Consider the following 21,258-nt stretch of genomic DNA (forward strand, 5'->3'; position numbering starts at 1 on the left):
TGTAGGTTGGTTGCCAGAATTTTGATTAAATGTCTATTGGTTGAAATTAGCCTCTTGCTTGTTTGTTAGCCTAATTCTTCCCCTTTTTCTTCCACCCCACCCCCCTCTTTAACGTGTGCTTATTAAATTGAAAGCTTTTAGGCAGGATCCTAAATAATGTAAATATTGTACCTGTACTAGTATTTATAGTACTATAATGTTGCAAATGCTTAATTTATAAAAACTATAATTAAATAGATTTGCAGCATAGAAACAGATACTTCTGTTTACCCATCCAGTAAAGCACCACATTCTTCCTCCAAGAGTTAAGCAATAAAATTATACTACAGACATTGATCAAATACTTCCCAAACATATTTCTTCTTAATAGTGGTTATTAATAGTGATTATTTTTTCATGTCTTTATCCTGATCTACAGGAAGCATTGCTGTTCTTCCAACTATCTTGTATCTGATTATTGGAGTCCTTGGAGAGACTGCTGTGAAATTACCCAATGGCCAGTTATCCTTGACTGCAGCTGCATCGTTGCAAGCTCTTAAAGGAGTTCTGTCTTCTCCCATGGCTCGAGCAGAGAAGAGCCGAACTGCTTGGAATGAATTACTCCGTAGTGCTTTGGTTACTATTCTTGACTTTTGGGATTCAGGTAACTGAGGGTTTAAAAAAAAAAAATAAGACATGCCTATATGATGGGTTGGATCTATCTGAAGAGTTCACACAGAGTTGATGGAGGGTATCTTTCTTCATCACCTTCTTCTCCAAGTTGCCCATCATTTTCATGAAACTCCTCTGAGGATTGGTGGAGGCTTGCAAGCAAAATGAACGTTTGCGGGATGGGGTGCTGCAGTAATGATGAATTTAAAAATTGGCTCTTTTTCTTTCTTCCATTCATGGCTTGCATTTGTAGATCCTTAGAGAGGAGTTCTCCCTAAAAGGCGGAGGACATCTTGGGTGTTTCCCACCGTCCAATCAGGGAGGCAGGAATCTTAAAATCTTCCTCTTCCTGTGGCTTTGGGAACCACCCCTCTCTCTCAGTTTATTTCCTTCCTCAACAGGGAGAGCAAGTGTTTAGGATAGGTTCCTATCCCTTTATCTGTTGTCTATTATCTCAAAACAAACAAACAAAAAATATCTTTCCTCTTTCCTCACTTTTTGCTGTTTTTTCTCCTTCAACTTCTGCCAACTTCTCCAGCCTTCTAGCCTATTTATTTCACACTGATTCCTCCCCCCCCCCCCATCTTCCCCCTTACTACCTGCGAGGAGCAGCGCCGCAGTGGCCTCGGGCCTGAAATCCAAGCCACGGCACAAAGAGGAGTCAGATGACACGTCAGACAAAGGACGCCTTTATGGAGGACGACTCGGCGCGGAGACGAAAGGCCGCTTTCCGGAGCTGGCATGACCACGGGGCATGCCTCGGCTGCCAGCAATGTGCCCTGTAGGGGCAATGCACAGAGGAGCGGACGCAAGCGGTGCCGGTCTACATCAGCCATAGAGGAGGCTTCCTCTTCAGGGCCCCTTCCCGGCTCTGTCGGCCATTTTGGCGAGCACAAAAAGGCGCAAAAGGAGGCAGACCAGCAGCCTTGCAGCTTCCAGAGGCAAGGGCTCACCGATGACAACCTCCAGGCGGGAGACTTCGACTCTGATGAAGCCCAGCCCGATCAGGAAGCCGCGCAGACCTACTAGCCCCAGAGGGGCTCGGGTAACGTACCCATGATGGGGTCTTCTTTTATTTCAGACTTCTTAGAATCAATAAGGCAGACTGTGGGCGTGGCAGTCAAGGCAGCTGCCCATAAGAGACCAGGGCCCTCTAGTTCATGCTCTTCCTCCAGATCACCATCTCCCAAGAAATCCAGAGATCGAACCTACCACACTAAGCCTCAAAAGAAGACTCTAGTTAGTGATCATTTGGAGAGTGAGAGATCACTATATGGGGGTCAGTCTGAGGACTCTTATGGGGGAGACCGGGAGGAGGGCGAATTCTTGTCTGATGAGGAGATAGAAAACATTACTGTTCCAGAACCCTCCTCACGTTTTTTCAAGGCAAAAGACTTCCAACCCCTCTTGGCTAAGGTGCTGTCTGCCCTGGACCTCCAGGTGCCTCCTGAGGAACAGGAGACTTCCAGCCCCTTAACTAATCCAAAAAATAAACCCAAGGGGAACACGGAGTTCTTCCCAAGGTACCGATCTTCTGATAAGGTTTTTCCCTTCCCAGAATTCTTCGAACGCCAGTTAAAATCTGAGTGGGCCAAACCAAGCGCTAACAAACAGGTGCCCAATGTTGTTAAGAAGCTGTATGAGCTGCCTTCCTTTGCCAATGACATGCTACAGGTGCCCTTGGTGGATGCTCCAGTCGCAGCCCTGCAGTCCCATGGTTTGCTAGCCGAGAATGGCCATGGGTCAGTCCAGGACAACTGGGACAGAATGATTGACCTAGCCTTGAAGAGAAGCCACGAAGCTACAGCCCTGGCCATCAAGGCATCTGCCACCAACTCGATAGTTTCTAGAGCAGCAATAGTCTGGATAAGACGTCTAACTCAACTATTGCCAGATGCAGATAAAAGGATCCTGGAGGGCACCAACAGACTCCTTTGGGCGGCCGAATTCTCAGCGGACGCTTCTCTGGACGCTCTTACCTTCTCCGCCAGAGCGATGGCGTCAAACACCGTAGCAAGAAGGGGTTTATGGCTTAGGGCCTGGCCAGCAGACATTCATTCAAAGTCAATTGTTTCAGCCTATCCCTTCCAAGGAGAAAAGCTGTTCGGGGACGCCCTGGACAGGATCCTAGTGGAGACACGGGACAAGAAGAAGGCCATGCCCAAATATCTGCGACGTCCTGACAGACGAGGGTTCGGTTTTAACTTTTCGTACCTCCACCAGCATCTCCAAGCCTAAACAGGAGTACAGAAAATCTTCCTGGGGTCAACCCAAACAGAATTTCCGTAAGAACTTCTTCAATCCCCGATTTCAGAGAAATCAGTCCGACAGATCAGACAAGCCGAATAAAGCATGACTGGGATCCCATCCCAGTAGGGGGCCGCCTGCTGCATTTTCACCAAGCTTGGGCAGCATCGCAGGCCGACTCTTGGACTCTGGAAATTGTGTCTCGAGGCTATCTGATAGAGTTCAAACAAACACCTCCGAATCGTTTCATTATATCCCCCCTTCGTTCGAACCTGGGACGAAGAGACATCACCTTCAAAGCGATACACCATCTACTAGAGATCGCGGCAATAGAACAAGTCCCTCTGAAGCAGAGATATCAAGGTGTTTATTCTATTTTTTTCACGGTTCCCAAGAAAAACGGGGACTGGAGGGCAATTTTGGACTTAAAATTTCTGAACAAGAATATCAAGCTACATCATTTCAGAATGGAGTCCCTCAAATCAATAACGGAGGTGCTGCATCATCAGGATTACATGTCATCGCTGGACCTCACAGAGGCCTATCTGCATATTCCGATTCTACCCGCACATCGCAGATTCCTCCGTTTCTGTGTGAACTGTGCCCACTACCAATTCAGAGCACTACCATTCGGCCTTGCAACAGCACCGCGGGTGTTCACCAAGGTATTAGTGAATCTGATTGCACACCTCCGGCAGAGAGAAATACACGTGCACCCGTATCTTGACGACCTGTTGATAAGATCCTCGTCGAGGAAGAACACAGAGCAGGACGTTCGGCGCACTATCAGTTGTCTTCAACAACACGGCTTTATAATCAATCTGCCCAAGAGTCATCTGTGCCCGACTCAGAGACTGGAGCACCTGGGCATGGTCATCGACACGAACCTGAGCTCTATTTTTTTCCCAGAAGACAAGATATTGAAGACCAATATATTAGTGCAACAGGTGGTGCAGGAGTCATCATCGACTCTTCAGACTTTGGCAAGACTTATGGGCCTTCTGATCTCAAATCTCGAGGCACTGCAGTGGGGTGGTTATCATACCAGTCAGTTACAAATGTTTCTACACCCCTATCAACTCCAGATCATGGAGAGACATCCCATGTCACTGACAGTGCCCACGATCGTCAAGGAGAGTCTTCTGTGGTGGACCAAGAGCACCAACCTGCGTCAGGGGAGAATCTACTTCGCGGAGAGAGAGTTATAGCTGTTCTCAGATGCCAGCCTTTCAGGTTGGGGGGCGACCCTCAATGAGATTCCCACGCAGGGTCAGTGGATGACCAAGGAGCCGAGCCTTCCGATCAACCTCCTGGAACTTTGGGCCATTCGTTTGGCTCTGCTGCACTTTCAAGACCAGGTGTCTGGACAGCATGTTCTAGTTTGAATGGACAATATAGCAGCAAAAGCATATCTAAACAATCAAGGGGGGGGGTCCAGGTCCAGTTCCCTCCACAAGGAGGCTGGGAAGCTGTTCGAATGGGCGGAGATTCACCTGAAGTCGGTAAGGGCAGAACATATCAAAGGGACTTACAGTGTCAAGGCAGATTGGCTCAGTCGGGAGAACATTCAATCGAGAGAGTGGTCTCTCAACAAGACTCTTTTTCTAAAGATAGTGGAACACTTTGGTCCACCGGTGGTGGATCTCTTTGTGTCCTATCAGAATCGACCAGCTTCCTCGATTTTTTGCGAGGTACTACCACAGTCAGGCGGAGTCCATGGACGCTCTAACATCTCCATGGCCACAAGGCCTTCTGTATGCCTTTCCTCCAATCCCGGTCATCTCGAGGTTACTCAGGAAGATCAGCCTGTTGGGGGCCGAGGTCATCCTGGTTGAGCCCTGGTGGCCTCAATGTCCCTGGTTCTCATCAATTCAGCAGATGTTAATAGCAGAACCATTTCATCTACCAACCTGGCCGGACATGCTATTGCAGGGCCCGGTGTGGCACCCTCATCCAGAATGGCTGAGATCGACCGCGTGGAGGTTGAGAGGAGATCGTTGTTAGACCTGGGTTATACAAGCGAGGTGACTAATACCATCCTAGCTTACAGAAAGGAATCCTCTACACGGATTTATAACGTATCATGGAAAGCTTTTCACAGGTGGTGCCGGAGAAAGAATGTGGACCCACTACATCCTACTGTCCCTAGGATTCTTCAATTCCTTCAGGACGGTCTTCAGTCGGGACTGAAGCCAGCTACCCTCAGGCGTCAAGTCGCGGCCTTGTCTTCAGTTCTCCAACAGGTGGGCAGTGTAAATCTGACATCGCATCATATCCGTCAATTTCTTAGAGGGGCTTCTATGAGTTCTCCACCACAAGCTCATTGCTTTCCTATCTGGCGGCTGAATCCAGTGCTCTCAGCTTTAACAAATCCTCCTTTTGAGCCCTTAATGTCTGTGCCTTTAAAGATGAAAACTATCTTCCTGGTGACGATAACATCGGCCAGAAGGGTTTCCGAAATTGGAGATTTGTCGATTAAGCGAGAGCTATGCGTGTTCCACAAGGACAAAGTCGTTCTTTACCCGGACCCTACTTTCCAACCGAAGGTCTCGTCTGGATTCCACCAAAGCCAAGAAATCAATTTACCATCCTTTTCCCCAGATCCTAAGCACCTCAAGGAGCGCACTTAGCATACTCTGGACGTACGTAGGGCACTCAAGGTTTACCTGATTAGAACTGAACCTATTCGTAAGTCAGATTCCATGTTCATTAACATAGCAACACGCAGATTGGGTCAAAAGATGTCCAAGTCGGCCATTAGTTACGCCATTAAGCAGTGTATAACAGAAGCGTACAAGGCATTACATCTCAAGATACCATCAGGGATCTTGGCGCATTTGACCAGAAGTGCGGCCACCAATGCAGCCTTCAATAAGAACACCTCTGTCGAGGAGGTGTGCAAAGCAGCTACGTGATCATCTATTTCCACCTTTATTCGCTACTACAAATTGAATGCATACGCGTCGGCGGATGCGGCCTTTGGTAGATGAATCCTGCAACACGTGCTGCCTGAGTAGGGCGACCCCACCCTGATTAACATACTGCTCTGGGAGCACCCAAGATGTCCTCCGCCTCTTAGGGAGAATGACCCTTGGCACTTACCATGAGGGGTCCTTCTCCTAAGAGGATAGGAGGACATCTTGCCCTCCCTTCTTTCGCCCTACCTTGGGCAGTTTTTTCTCTGTATCTCGTCTAACAACCTTCATCTGAGGTCTTTCCATGCTAATATCTGTTGCCTGTTGGCCTGTTTTTTCCCCATAGGGGTTTGGTTTGTCGGTCTACCAGACTAATGACATGGTTATTGACCGACTGTTAGTTTTTTACATTAGGAGTTTTTTAGGTACGATATTCTTCTGCTTCTCGGAGTCACCCGAACTGAGAGAGGGGTGGTTCCCACAGCCACAGGAAGAGGAAGATTTTAAGATTCCTGCCTCCCTGATTGGACGGTGGGAAACACCCAAGATGTCTTTCTATCCTCTTAGGAGAAGGACCCCTCACGGTAAGTGCCAAGGGTCGTTCTAGGACAAGTAGCAGGTTGCTTCTGAAAAAAGGCAGATTGACTTTGCCAGCACCTTCCATGAACTCTTCTGGTGGATCTAGCCCACTGACATGATGCAAAACATGTTGCCTTGTAACCACTGACACCTAAAAGACTGGGCCTGGTAACAGGCATTTGGGCAGGCTTCTTCTATGTATGCTTGATTTTTTTATCAGCTTAGTTAGTGCCCTCATTTGTACCACATTGCCTCAGTGGAGCTTGCTATGATTATACTGTATGCGATAGCAATGGGAGAGGATTGTGCAAAGGTTAGTGCAGGAAAATACACGAAGTATCACAATCCCAAATAACAAACCACTATCCAAAAATTCTTATATAATTCAATCAGTCTAATAAATTCATTCAATATGTAGAAAATACAAAAGATGTTTTAGATGCTCATGAATATCCTCTTAAAGTGTCCAAGTGCTTCCTGCTGAATGCAATGATAAATCCAGAATCCTTTGATGCCTTTGGAATGCCAAATGTAAATGTGTTTGTGATGGACTAGATAGAACTCTCAGTAAGTGACAGCTGGAGGAACTCACTGTGATTGGCTGACAATCTCTAATTGTAACAACAGTAACAGTTGAGAGGAGCGGTAAGAGAAATCTCTTCAGTCTGAGACAGAGCTTCAGTTTGAATAAAGCTCTTGTCTGTGTGAGACTCAGTCAGTCTGTGAGAGAAGGAGCTAGTGGACGCTCTTTTGGGAAGGCTCTCAGTTTGTGGCACAGTGTCACAGTGTTGTTTATCAGTTGTTTGAGATACTGAGTATTTTTTTGGAAGGTCCTGTGTCCTTGAAGAAGTTTGGATGAAACAAGCAATTCAAATTGACCTCATGTAGTTGGGAGTATTCTGATAAACCCTTTTGGGTGTTTTTGAGAGATACATAGAAATTGTTTGAACCTGCCAGCTTCCTTTTCTATGAAAATTTAAAATGATTTTGCCCTCAAAGAATTCAGACTTGTCTTGGACATTTTAAACATCTTTTGTTTTTTGTACATTACATATTGATTTATGAAATTGATTGAATTATATAAGAATTTTTGGATGATGGTTTTGGGATTGTGATACTTTGTGTATTTTCTTTCATTATGATTATACTTTAAGCAATGCTATTTGGTGAACTATTTCAGCATGAGGATAACATTGACAGCATTCCATGTTAAAATGCAGAATGGGTTCAAAACTTGTTTTAAAACACAAATTTAAGATGGTTTTCTTTGTTTATTGATAGAAGGTCCTCATCAAGAATTGGATGAAGGCAGTCTGCTTACTGCAATTACAATATTTATTTTGTCTACAAGTCCAGAAGTTACTACCATGGAGTGCCTTCAGATGTCTTGCATCGAAAAGTTTAAATTAGCATTGGAATCAAAAGATCCTATTGTAAGTACTGTATATTTCTTAAAATTTGTTTAGAAAATAGAAATTTGCTACCCTGGCCATATGTTTAGCTATTCCACTGAACTGAATTTAAAGATGTTATTTTAGCTTAAAGCTCTTTTGATTTGTAGTTTTATAACCATGTAACAACAATTAATAGGACTGTGCTCTGTGATTTTTATAGCATGCTTTAAAGCATCCTTCACAAATTATTTTTTTCACATTTGTTAACACTGTTATCCAAGCAAGTCCTTGAACTTTGATAAGTAGAAGAAAAAGATTGTCTGGATTTGTTAGTGTGTTTTGCATTAATTTTTTCTGCTTCTAAAGCAACATAAAGTATCTGTTCTGTTTTATTTCTGCCAGATGCAATATGTCTTCCTTCTTCACTTTACTCTGTCTGCAAACCCCCAAACTTATTTTAATGGAGTAGCTGTTGATTCTGCTGCATCCCACAAGTGCCTGCAGTTCACCTGGCAAAGAGAACAGACTTAGAAGAGCAGTTAGATTTGAGTCTCTGTGAACCTCTATAGTGTGTGATGAAAGGTAGCTTTGATCCTTAGAAGCTTACACCTTGAAACTCTTGGTCTCTATGGTGCTACTGGACTCAAATCTAACTGATTTACTGCAGACTAACACAGTTACGTTCTGAGACTTAGAAAGAGTTCATAGAGATCTTATTAACCCATTTTCACACAGGTTATCTGCCCCAGGTTCAATGTTGCTGTAGAGCAGGCTTTTTTCATGCTTTACTACAGAAGCATGTTGTGTTTGTGCACCTTCTGGGTTTCCCTAACCTTTGTCCTGTCTTTCTCAAAGCTGGTTTGCAGCCAAGTTTTAGGAGAGATTGCAGTAGAGTTTCTATGGCTGGTCTGTGGGTGGAAAGGTTTCAATTTTCCTTACCACTTGACAGCCTGGTCCTATCCCTATTCCTTATCACTTGACACCCTGGCCCTATCCACCACTATTTCATTTTAAACCAGCAATTGGATATCTTTATATCAATATTTTAAAAAGGCTGCTCACAGATTTCTTCTTCTGCTGATAGATACTTCTTCAGCCCATTGGAAACAATGGAGGATGTGGGCACCTTTTTCTGGGGTCCATAGAATTCAACCCCCTGGTCCAATCTTTTTGAAACTTGGAGAAGTTTTTGAAGAGAATCACCACCAGCTATGTTACAAAAGTGCTGTCTGTACCTAAAAAAACCCAGCCCTCCCAGATATCCCCAGATTAATTCTTTATTATAGCCTATGGGGCCCATTGACTATAATGGTCCCTTTAGGCGGCAATGGATCTGGGAAAAACCGGGGTGGGGTTTACACACCCCCATTATGCTTTTCAGTGTGCTTTGTAAGCTGCCTTAGGTCAAGGGAAAGTGGGATAGAAATATTTGAATAAATAAGGTGTTTGGGCAGGTTGATAACATATAAACAATTTCCTGATCTTCTTTGTGGTCTTTGTGCTTCACACTCATGGGCTAGAGCGCCTGAACCGATCCCCAAGAATCCCAGGATTTTTTCGCACTCGGCACCAGCGGGCATGTGCAGGCGTCCCAATACGCATGCTCACCGGAGCCAGCGCAAGGATCCCGCCAGTTCCTTTCTGACCACTGCGCTGAGAGGATCTCCTTTCGTGTCCCCGGTCGGTAAAGTAATCTTTGGATTATTTCTCCTAGTTGTATATAGCCCGTTTATTGTTTTCTTAGTGTAGTTAGATAGTTAGTTGTTAAGATAGTGTTGTTTGGAAAAAAAAAATCTTGGACTTTGCCCTTTGGGGCCCCGTTTTTTCCCCTCAGAGTTATTTTTGTGTGGTTTTTTTCTGGCGTCTATTGAAAGGCGTTGGGTTTTTTTTAAGAGGTGCCGTTCCTGTGGAAAAAAGATTGCACCTCCCGACGGCCACTCTACATGTCTCCTGTGTTTGGGCGAGGGACACTGCGTTGATTCCTGTCTGCACTGCTTGAGCTTTTCAAAGCAGACTCGTAAGAATCATGTGGCGCTCTGGTGGAATCGGCACTTTGTCCTTCAAAGATGGCATCGGGCCCGTCGGTACCGATGGGGGAGTCCACCGCCCAGACAGTCACATCGGTCGATACATCACCGATTCAGGCCGATATGCTGGTCGAGCGAGGTCGGTCCACAAAACGGCCCTCTGAAGGGTCAGTGGACACTCCGGCCAAGAAGCGTCGGGATGACTTGGGGACCCGATCATCCCTACCGAAGAAGGTGAAATCCAAGGAGAAGCGGAAGAAAAGATCGTCCCGCACTCCTTCCCCTTCTCAAGACGCTTCGGCATCGATGCACGTTGCTCCACCCAGGAAGATCTTGGCATCTCTGCATCGGAGCCCTTCGGTGTCGAGAGGCAGTGCTTCGCAGCTGTTGCGCTTGTTGGCATCGGAGCACGAGATCAACCTGACCCAACATTTCCACTCATTGGGGTCACGTCATCGGAATGATAGTGGCTCCATCTCAGAGATAGAAGCTTCGGTATTGGTTGAGCCATCGGCACCGCTTGATCAGACGAGGGGACGTTGAGACCTAGAACCAACCACTATAGCTTGCCATTTCCCATCGCTTCCACCATGGGATCAGCGCCAGTGGTCTTCTCCCTACGCCTACCCGTACCTGCCGTACCAATGGTACCCCCCTTGTGAATTTGCTGATTGGGATCAACAATCTGAGGCATCTCATCTGTTGAGGATTTTGCAGCACTCTAGGCGACGTCTATTGGTGTCTATCCCACCTGAGAGACGTGGCGTGATGGTGGAAGAAGTCCAGGCTCGGTCATCGGTATCGATTCAGTCACCTGTGAGAGCTTCGACACCGGTACTTTCCGAACACTCAATGAGGAGGGAATCTTCATCATCAGACTCCAAGGACAGTACCGATGATCTGGACAGAGCTTTGGAGCCTTCGCCAGTGTCGCATACCGCTGAGGATCTTCCCATATCACCATCGGAAGATCTGAAGTCGTATGGGGACCTGGTGAAGAGGATGGCACTCTTCCTCTCCCTCCCAGTGACACAACCGCAACCAGTTGTAGACGACACCGTATTCGACATTATGCAGCGGGATACGTCGACAGTGGTTGCCTTGCCTGTTACAAAGGTAATCTTACAGGCGGTGAAGGAGCCCTAGACGAAGCCGGCTTCTTCACCTGTGTCTTCCAGGAGACTGGACCACATGTATAGCATCCAAGAGGCTGGTGCCGAATTCTTGTTCACCCACCCTAAGCCAAACTCAGTGGTTGTATCCTCCTTATCCAAGGCACGCAAGACTCACTCCTCCGCACCGGACAAGGAGGGAAAGAAGCTGGATAACGTGGGGAGAAAATTTTATTCCGCTGGAGCGTTGGGGGTAAAGGTATCTAATTAGGCTGCGTGCATGGCTAGATACCAATACTCTGTGTGAGAACAACTCACCCCCCCTCCTGTCTTCCCTGAGCGAGGAGAAGAAGTCTGCTGCTAAGAAGCTGCAGAAGGAAGGCTTTGCTGTAGCTAAGCAACAACTGGCTGCAGCAAAGCACATGGTGGATGTGTCAGCAAAAACCATCACATCTGCTGTCTGCCTTCGCCGCCACTCCTGGCTCAGATCGACGGCTCTTCAGCAGGACACCAGGGACTTCATTGAAGATCTGCCCTTCGAGGGCGAAGGTCTTTTCAGCTCTACCACTGACAATACTGTCCAAGAGATAGATAAGAGCATAAAGACCTCGAGGAACCTGGGTGTCCCGGCTTCTTCTAGAGCTGCTAAACGGAAACAGTGGCATAAACCCTGGTCCAAGAAGCCATACCAAAAATTCTCCCCAGAACAACAGTGGAGTTCTCGCTCTTCCCAACCTGAGAGTAGGTCTCCATACAGGGGAAACAATAGAAACTACTACGCTTCAGCTCAGACCACTGGCAAGTCTAAGGGTGCTCACCCACAAAAGCAGGGCCTTTGACTTTCTGGTAGCACGCATCACCGCCCCCATTTCTTCAACTATTTGCCTTCATCCATTCCTTCCGGCATGAGAGTCCATCTCTACAGACAAGTGGGCTCTTTCCATCATCGCAGAATGCTACAAAATAGACTTCGTCCAGGTTCCGAACCAATCTGTGATAATCACCACACCCCCTTCCCCACCTCTGCTGGCGGAGGTGAGCAACCTCCTACAGAAACAAGCCATAGAATGGGTCCCAGTAGAGGCCAGAACGGGAGGTTTCTATTCCCGATATTTCCTGGTTCCCAAACAGGATGGGGGATTGAGACCAGTCATGGACCTTCGGAATCTGAACAAGTTTATTGTGTACCAAAAATTCAGAATGTCCACACTGCAGACAGTTCTTCCCCTCATCAATCAAGGGGATTGGATGGCAACGTTGGATCTCAAGGATGCCTACTTCCACGTCAGCATCCATCCTGCATACAGGCATTTCCTTCGGTTTGCAGTAGGTTCCCACCACTTCCAGTTCAAAGCCCTTCCGTTCGGTCTGTCCACTGCACCTTGGGTGTTCACCAAGATGATGAGTGTTGTGGCCGCACATCTCCGGCTTCAAGGGATAGTCATCTTTCCATACATCGACGATTGGCTCCTTGTGGCAGAGTCGAAAGAAAGCCTGTCCAGCCATATTACCACCACTGTTCGTCTTCTTCACACCTTAGGTCTGCAGGTCAACATGGAGAAATCTCATCTTATTCCATCACGGGCAGTTCAGTTCATAGGGGCTTTGCTGGACACACATCTGCACCACGCTTTTCTGCCTCAGCAGAGAGCGACGGACATCATCAATCTTGTCAATCTTTTACAGAATCGGAAATGGGGCACTGCGCAACAGCTGCAGTGGATGCTGGGGCTGATGGTGGCGACTACAAGTGTGCTGTTGTTTACAAAATTGAGGATGAGAGGCCTTCAGTTGTGGTTTCTCAGGCAATTTCATCCTTTACAGGACTCACCTCACAAGAGGTTCATAATCCCATCTTTGACTCTCAGGACCCTGAAGTGGTAAAAATCCAGGGACAACATTTGTCAGGGAGCTCCCTTCCACCTACCTGCGACAACAGTGACGATCACCACAGATGCGTCTTTGTGGGGATGGGGGGCTCACATGGACTCTCTGTGTGGGGGGGGCCCTTGGCCTTCTCAATTGACTCACGGTCACATAAATTACCTGGAGCTGCTGGCAGTTCATTTTGCCCTTCGGTCTTTCCGCCTCATGGTGGCGGGGAAGGTTGTTGCCCTATTAACAGACAATACTACTGGCCCTTTGTTATATCAACAGGCAGGGTGGGACAGTTTCTTGACGGCTCTGCGCGCTAGCACTGGAACTGTGGTCGGAGTGCCTGGAGCATGACATCTACGTGAAGGCTGCGCACCTCCCAGGGGTGCTCAATCTGCAGAAGGATTCATTGAGCAGGGGTGCAGCATCCCCGCACGAGTGGGAGATACAGTGGTGCTTTCTTCAACCTGTGTTTCAGCTCTGGGGGGACCCTCAGGTCAATGTGTTTGCCACAGCCAGAAACCAGAAGTGTCCTCTGTTTTGTTCCAGAGGGGGCACGGATCCAGAGTCGTTGGGAGACGGTCTGTTGTTCCCTTGGGAAGGTCAGTTCCTGTATCTGTTTCCACCTCTGCCACTGCTGACAAGAGTTGTCAACAAAATTGCAAGAGAGACACCATGCTGCATCCTAGTGACACCGTGGCGGCCTTGGCAGAACTGGTTCCCGATCTTGCTTCAACTGGCGAGGGGGGTTTCTACCAGTTTCCGGTGGAACCAGATCTTCTGTCGGCTCAGGACGGTCATGTATTCCATCACAATGTGCCTCACCTGAATCTGACAGCGTGGTTCATCGACCCTGTGAGTTCTCCAGCAGAGTCCAACATGTCTTCCTAAACAGCAGGAAGTTGTTTACCCGTGCTTCCTATGACAGGAAGTGGCGGAAGTTTCTTCAGTTTTTAGTTGATCCTACAGTCTCACCCCAACGGGTGGGACTATCGGTGATTTTTGAATTTTTATTATCTCTGGTGGATTATGGCCTTGCCTTTCGTCAGTTAAAGTTTATTTGGCAGCAATATCTGCGCTCCATGAGTCAGTTGAGGGGCATTCAGTTTTTGCACACCCTCATTCTAAGAGGTTTTTGAAGGGTCTGCTCAGGCTGCGTCCTCCATCGAGGTCACCCCCACAGCTTTGGGATTTGACTTCAGTTTTGGACAGGTTGACTCGGTGTCCCTTCGAGCCAATGGCCACATGTTCTTTACAGCTTCTATCTTGGAAGACTGCCTTTTTGGCAGCAATCACATCGGCACGCCGTGCAGGGGAGCTTACGGCTATGCGTTGTGACTACCCATATCTAGTTTATCAGGAGTCTGGAGTGTCGTTAGCTTCTGATATTTCTTTTCTTCCCAAGGTGGTTTCTCAGTTTCACTTTAAGTTAGAAGTTTGGTTGCCCACTTTTTATCCTACACCTTCCTCGGACGAGGAATGTAGGTGACATGCTTTGGATGTTAAGCGTGCCTTATTGTTTTATTTGAGTCACTCCAAGAGTTTTTGTAAGGACCAGCATCTTTTTGTTTCTTATGCTGCTCCTAAGTTGGGTTCCAGAATTTCATCTCAGCGGCTTTCAAAGTGGCTCACTGAGACTATTAAACTGTGCTACTTGCTGGCAAAGAAGTTGTTGCCTGGGCCCATTCGTGGACACTCTACAAGAGCAATGGTGACGTTGGTGGCATTCCTGAAAGGTGTTTCCCTGACGGATGTGTGCAAGGCTGCCACCTGGTCTTCGCCACATGCTTTCATGAAGCACTACGCTCTGGATGTGCATGCTCAGCAGAGGACTCGTCTGGGAGCTGTGGAGCTGCAAGCTGTTTCTTCTGGTTGACCGTCTTCCCGCCTCCAGGTATGTCTTGCTTGCTAATCTCCCATAAGTGTGAAGCACAGAGACCATGAAGAAGATAGGTTGCTTACCTTTAACTGTAGATCTTCGAGTGGTCATGCATTCACACTACCCACCCTCCTTCTCCACTGCTGATGGTCTCCCTCCAGTAGGGGCTTCCAGCGGTCAGGAAGGAACTGGTGGGATCCTCGCGCTGGCTTCGGCGAGCATGTGTATTGGGACGCCTGTGCATGCCCGCTGGTGCCAAGCGTGAAAAAATCCTGGGCTTTTTAGGTACCGATTCGGGGATCGGCGCAGGCGCTCTATCCCATGAGTGTGAATGCACAGATGACCACTCGAAGATCTACAGTTACAGGTAAGCAACCTGTCTTTTTCTAGGTTTGGCAGGGTTCTGACAGTGATTGCTCCTCCTCTGTTATACTCTGCTACAACCTGTAATGCTGATTGTCATAGCTCACTAAAAAAAACCAACAAAGTAGACGGCAAGAGCCCCCCCCCAAGTGGTATGTTTTCTGAGGGTCAGTGCAAAGTGACAATCCAAGGCCAAGTACAACATGGTTGAAAGGGGTGGGTAGACCTGTTCTCTGGAGGCTGGGTCTACCAATATAGTGGAAAGTGACTTGGTTCTATTTTCTCTTACAGTGTTTAGCTTATTCTTAAAATATATACATAAAATTTAAAATAATTTATTCTGAGACTTTTACAAGGTTATGAACATAATCTAAAAAACGAATTTATGCAATAGTCAAATGTAGAGTCACTAACAAGTTCAATGCTATACTACTAGGTTTTTTTGCTCATGAGGTAGAATTTCTGCTCTCGACACTGGAGCTCAGAGGAAACATTGTTTATGTATGGCATATTCTCTAGGGAGTCCTGAGTTTCATTTTTTAAAAGTAAGTCTCTATCTACTTCCATTGCAACACAAGGGGAAAGGCATAGCTCCGCAACAGATTGGACAAGAAACTTACTTCTTCTCCCCCCCCCCCGCCCCAAAAAGTGGTTAAACAAATTGTTACCAATATAATTTCAATTACCAATTAAGACTCCAGTGGCCCAGAGGAGGGAGAATGGCACTGTGGGCAGACTGGGGCAGGGAACCTGCAGGTAAACATGCCATGCTTAAACCATAGGAGGGTTGCAGTTCATTTCAGAAAGAGACAGGCATAGATTTCAAACACTGTACACAGCACAGCTTGCAAGGAAGAAAGGATAAAAGCATTTATGATGATATGGAAATTACATGTGAATTGTTTCCCTCTTCTTCTTTGTAGTCTTCTCTGTTCCATTCTTGCTGTATCCAACAACAGATTTTCATTTTGTTACCTTGCTACTGAAAGAAATATTTTGCTTCTGATAAACAGCACTTAATACACACAGTAGGTCAGTGCAAGTTGGTATTGCCAGTTCTTTGAGGAGCAAGAAAAATAAAACTCTGTCGTCATGTGTCATAATGGTCACACATAGCAGTTTAAAACCTTAAATCCAAGTCCTTAGCCCAAACACCCATGTGTAACGTTCAGTGTGAATTCTGCTCTGTGAACATGGATTTTCCTTATTCTTTTTAGGTACAGCTTAAATGCTACCAGCTGCTCCTTACCATTTTTCAGTATCCGAACCAAGACATCTCATATCCTTACATTCATTCATTAGTATCATCAATTGTGGACAAACTGCAAGAAGCAGAGAAATCAAAACCTGAGAATGCTGTTGACCTCCAAGTTATTCAGGAAGGAATAAAAGTGGTGGCTGCTGTTATAGCTGTTGCCAAGGAAGAGCATCGTAAGTGCCATTCACAAGGCTAAAAGCATCAACTAGTCTGATTAATCAAATAACTAACTGCCCATTCTAGATACTAGAAAACTGCCATATTTTAGATACTTACTTACTTATTTATTACGTTCGACTTATATCCCGCCCTCTCCGCAAGCGGACTCAAATATATTTATGCTGATTTAAGTTGAACATGGTTTTGTTATTAGTTGATCAGGGTGGTGTTTGGCTCAGTGGTTTGTAGAAGGTCCCACATTCAATCCCATGCATCTCTAGTTTAAAAGTACCAAGCAGTATACATGTGAACACACATGAAGCTGTTTTTTACTGAATGAGACCCTTGTTTGATCAAGGTCATTACTGCTCAGACCAGCAGCAGCTCTCCAGGCTCTCAGACACAGGTCTTTCATATCACCTACATTTAGGTCCTTTTAACTGGAGATGCCAGGAAGTGAATTTGGGGCCTTCTGCATGCCAAGCAGAGGCTCTTCCACTGAGCTGCAGCCCCTCCCTAGTAGGTGATGAGCAAGATTCCTTCCTGAGATCGAGAACCACAGCCAGTCAGCATAGACAGTGCTGATCTTGATAAACCACAGGGGTCTGAGTCCACATAAGGCAGCTTCATATGCTGTCGTGCTTGACTTAAAAAAAAAATTAGCAGCTTGAACCAGCAAGGGTGATTTGCACACAGAGTGGAGAGAAAATCTTTCACAGATAGGCCACTCTCCTGAATGCTGTAGTATGGGGGAGGTGCATCTACCTAATATTGAGCATTTAGCTGGCTGGCATATCTGAAAGCACCTATATGAAGAGCAGAAAAGATGGATTCGGTTACATCCTAGCACCATCTTCCATTGATCTAAAAAGGTAATCAGCATTGCGAAAGCTGACCTCAGCAGCAATCTGCTTGGTGGAAGAGATCACTACCCATGAGATCTGCTGCTGCATATGATGATATGAAGCTGTTGTTTAATAGAGAAATATTTGCATTGACCAAACATAATTGAAAAATTCATTCTGAAACATCTTTGTTCCTTTTAATAGCTTATTTAGTTAACAATAGATATCAGCTTATCCTGAGTAAATAATTATAAATTCACAATCCTAAATCTGTTCAGCTGTTTAATTCTATACCATACGTATTATAAAATATTCAACAAAACTACTGATAGGATTGGATCCAAACAAAATGGGCAATTTCAACTGATTTCTGCTGCAGACACCCCTCCCCCCCAGTCATTCCTCAGAGTCTCCTATTCTTTGGAAGTAGCATTTTGTGGAGTTTAGTGGGCTGCATGGAGAAGGGACTCTGCTGATGGAAAAATCCTAGTCTTGATCTGACTCTCAGGACTGTAATGTGAAGGACATGACCAAATTCAGGTAGTATATTTGGATTTACCAGTTCAGTTTGATTGAGTTAAATCAAGTGTGTCATGTTCACTAGGCTGACTGCAGCCAAAGTCAAATGTAGTAAAAGGAGCACCTGTTTGGGTTTCAAGTTGCACCAATAATTTTTGTTCACTTTGGAACAGGTAAAAGCATTTTCAGATATATTTAATTGAAGCAATTTCTTAATATATGTGCAGTTTGACCATATAAAACCAGCCATTGTATTCCAGAGTTGTTGGCTTCTTCAGACTAATCCACAGTACAGATTCATCCCTTGGAAAGGTGTAGCAGAATAATAAGACCTTCTGTAACCAGTTGAAATCATAGTTGTGGTAATTCTATTTTTGAAATTAATAGCATTAATCAATATTTGTAAACTATTTTTCACAGGAACTGGCCTAGTGACTTGCTTTCTACCCATGCTGATTTCATTTCTCTTGGATGAGAATGCCCTTGGATCAGCCACAAGTTCAGCACGGAATCTACATGAGTTTGCTTTGCAGTATCTGATGCAGATTGGTCCACAGTATTCCTCAGTCTTTAAAAAACTAATGGCTTCTTCTCCACCAATGAAGGCGAGACTTGAATTGGCTGTGAAGGGCAATCAGGAAAGCATCAAAGACAAGACAACATCAAAGCATGCAAAGATTCCTGGGAAAAGTTCAAGTATTCAATTAAAGACCAACTTTCTGTGATTTTTTTTTCAATCCTAAACACTTTGAGAACACTAGGAAAAGTCCTTTTTTATTTCTCACTGTTTTCATTATGGAAGATTTGTTTCCAATATTAACATTTTGCAAACTGGCACATTATGGTCACACTTTAGAGGAGTATGTGCATGTACTTGTGCATGCTCCTCTGTGCATTGTGCACTGATTAGATGGTTGGCTCCCCCACTGTGATAAAAGCCAAGGGTGCTCAGTATGGAAATTAGAACAAGAATGCAACACCTTTTTGCATTCATAGTTCACAGTCCAGAAGAGATGCCTCTTGCTTGAGCATATACTTTTAATTTTAAAGAAGAAAACAAAACTATAGTTACTTTTTCCATTTTTATTTCTAAACACAGCATTGTGAGTAAAATGCCACAAAAGTAATTAGATAAGTAAAATCTCAAACAGTATTACATTAAGTGACACTTGGATGGTAGCCAATCATCCATGTGTGCCCAGAACCATGTGTACATCTGGCTTTCCTGCTTTTGGTATAGCAGCTCTCAGTGTGCAAACAGAGCAGTTTAAAGATTAGCATGAGAGCTGCTCCAGAAAAAAGCAGAAAGAATAACTCAGTGCATGTTCACTGTTGGCTCCCAAGGAGTGTGGTGAATGCCATGAAAATTCTCCCTTTCTCTCATTGCAGTTAATGGCACAGAATGTATGACTTAGCTGCATTGAGAACTCTGCAAGGACACATGGCACAGTATTTCCATTCCAGGGGACACCTGAATTGTCATAAAAGGAATGTTGCCTTAGATGCATTCAGATTACCTTTCAGTCTTAAATTTATCAGGCTGCTGCAATAGTTGTTAAAAATCCTGATCTTACTATCACATTTTAATTATAATTTTAAAAGATTAATTACTGCAATATTGTAATTTGTTCCAGCAAATGGCACCATTAAGGGAAAATCATTACATGTTTTCATAGATCATAGAGTGTGTGGAATTACTATCGAAAATCCAGCTGTGTTTTAAAGTATTACTGATAGCTTTAATTTCTTATGAATTCTAAAGCTACCACACCTTTGAGACTCTGAGACTCTACAATGAGACACTACTCATGCAGTTATTTGGAGGATTTATATTTAGAAAGTTAAGCACATGTATGTGTGTGTGTGTGTGTGTGTGTGTGTGTGAATTGCAGCACTGTGGCCTTATTACTGCTTATGAAGTCTCATCTATTCAATAAATCAGTGTTCCCATATTTATCATACTAAGCAAGCATCACATATTTGCATATCTTGTTCAGAAAAGGATTAAGTTTTAATGCACAGTGCCTCTACTTAAGGCGTCTTATCTGTCATGTTCATTTCATAATCTCCATTTGATCAAATTGCCATAGACCATGAGCATTCAGATGCATGTAGAGGAAAGTGAGATTATATGCAGTTGCGGCTAAGAAACAGATTACAAGGGTACTTTTAAAAGAATGAATCATATTTTAGCATCAAAGTTTATTTTTAGACTTGTATTGGCAATCATTACCTTGTTTGTCTTGCCAGTATTACCCAAAGTAAACCAAACACTAGCATACTTACAGTACTTCTATCAAAGAATTAGTGGGAGTCTTTTTTTAAATCATGTACAAAACTGAGACTCAGGAAAGCATATTGTATTTTACTATAAAGTTTGTACATAACACTGTAAATTGTACAGAATTAACCATTTGAACAAAGCTCTCACAAGTCATTTTCTAATTTACATTAAAGCTAATTTTCTTCACATAAATCTCTGTGTTACTATTTTAATAACTTAAATGTAAAGAATTGTCTTTTGAAACCATGTGTATCACAAGTATGGCTATACTACAATTTGGCCATTGAAGACTAGCTTTTACAAGAGGGGTTGAGGACTCCATGGGAGAGGAGATATCCCATTTCCACCCCCAGCACTAGCTCCAGCTGCCTCCTCCTGGCTATCAGCAACCCCAAAATGCTGTCCAAAGTCCTGCAGATTGCTTTTTCTGATGTTTATGCACATGCAGATAATCTCTAGTAAATTATTTCATTGTTTTAACACTCCAGTTTTTGTTTTGAGAATTTTAGATTTTTGTTCATATCTGAGGGTTCCCTGGGTATCTGTACAGAGCCAGACTTTTAAGGTACCTGGTATTTTAATTTTCTATTATATGTACATCCCACCTTTGTTCCTTGGAACCCAAGGAGGGGAATGTGGTCTCTAGCTAGGCATCAAAGAAACACATGCATAGCTTCATTAGACTGCTGCCTGCTTCAGACCATGATTTAAGGATAACCTTTCATTCAGTTTCTTCTTGGATTTGGTTGTATACAGATTAATCAAGCAACAGAGCACAGATGGGCTTTTCTGATGCTTTCTCCGTCCTTTTCCCCATGCATAATGCTTGTTGTGTTTTCAAATGCCTTGCCACGTGTATCTGATCAAATGCTTTTTTCTACACTTATTAAGAAGAAACCCTGACCTTTGAAAACTGCTCCAGGAAGGGTCATGACTTCATGATTGGGTGGCTCTTATATCAGTCAGTCATGGGCAAATTCAGCTTTTCTTGAAAATCAAGTTTTCCCCAAATATCAGCAGGCATTATGTGGGATATAAGTCTGTCTGAAGTGTAGTGGATACGTTAACAGAGAGCTCACCTCTGAAATGATGTACATTTGTATACCTCTTTAATGGTTCTGTTTTAGAATCAGAAATATTTCTCATCCTGA

At 44.7% G+C, this 21,258-nt stretch overlaps 1 protein-coding gene across 1 annotated transcript in view; it reads left to right on the forward strand.

Moving 5' to 3' along the window:
- The window catches only part of HEATR5A (HEAT repeat containing 5A), a 125,347-nt gene extending 105,048 nt beyond the window's left edge, over positions 1-20,299 (forward strand). Inside the window, exons 34-37 of the mRNA XM_060261431.1 lie at positions 419-643; positions 7,674-7,825; positions 16,260-16,473; positions 18,244-20,299. Coding sequence (XP_060117414.1) covers positions 419-643; positions 7,674-7,825; positions 16,260-16,473; positions 18,244-18,548 — 896 coding nt within the window. The 3' untranslated portion in view covers positions 18,549-20,299. The remainder of the gene's footprint in view (positions 1-418; positions 644-7,673; positions 7,826-16,259; positions 16,474-18,243) is intronic.
- The last annotated feature ends 959 nt before the right edge of the window (positions 20,300-21,258 follow it).

This window comes from Heteronotia binoei, chromosome 21 (genome assembly GCF_032191835.1).
Source record: "Heteronotia binoei isolate CCM8104 ecotype False Entrance Well chromosome 21, APGP_CSIRO_Hbin_v1, whole genome shotgun sequence".
NCBI lineage: Eukaryota > Metazoa > Chordata > Lepidosauria > Squamata > Gekkonidae > Heteronotia > Heteronotia binoei.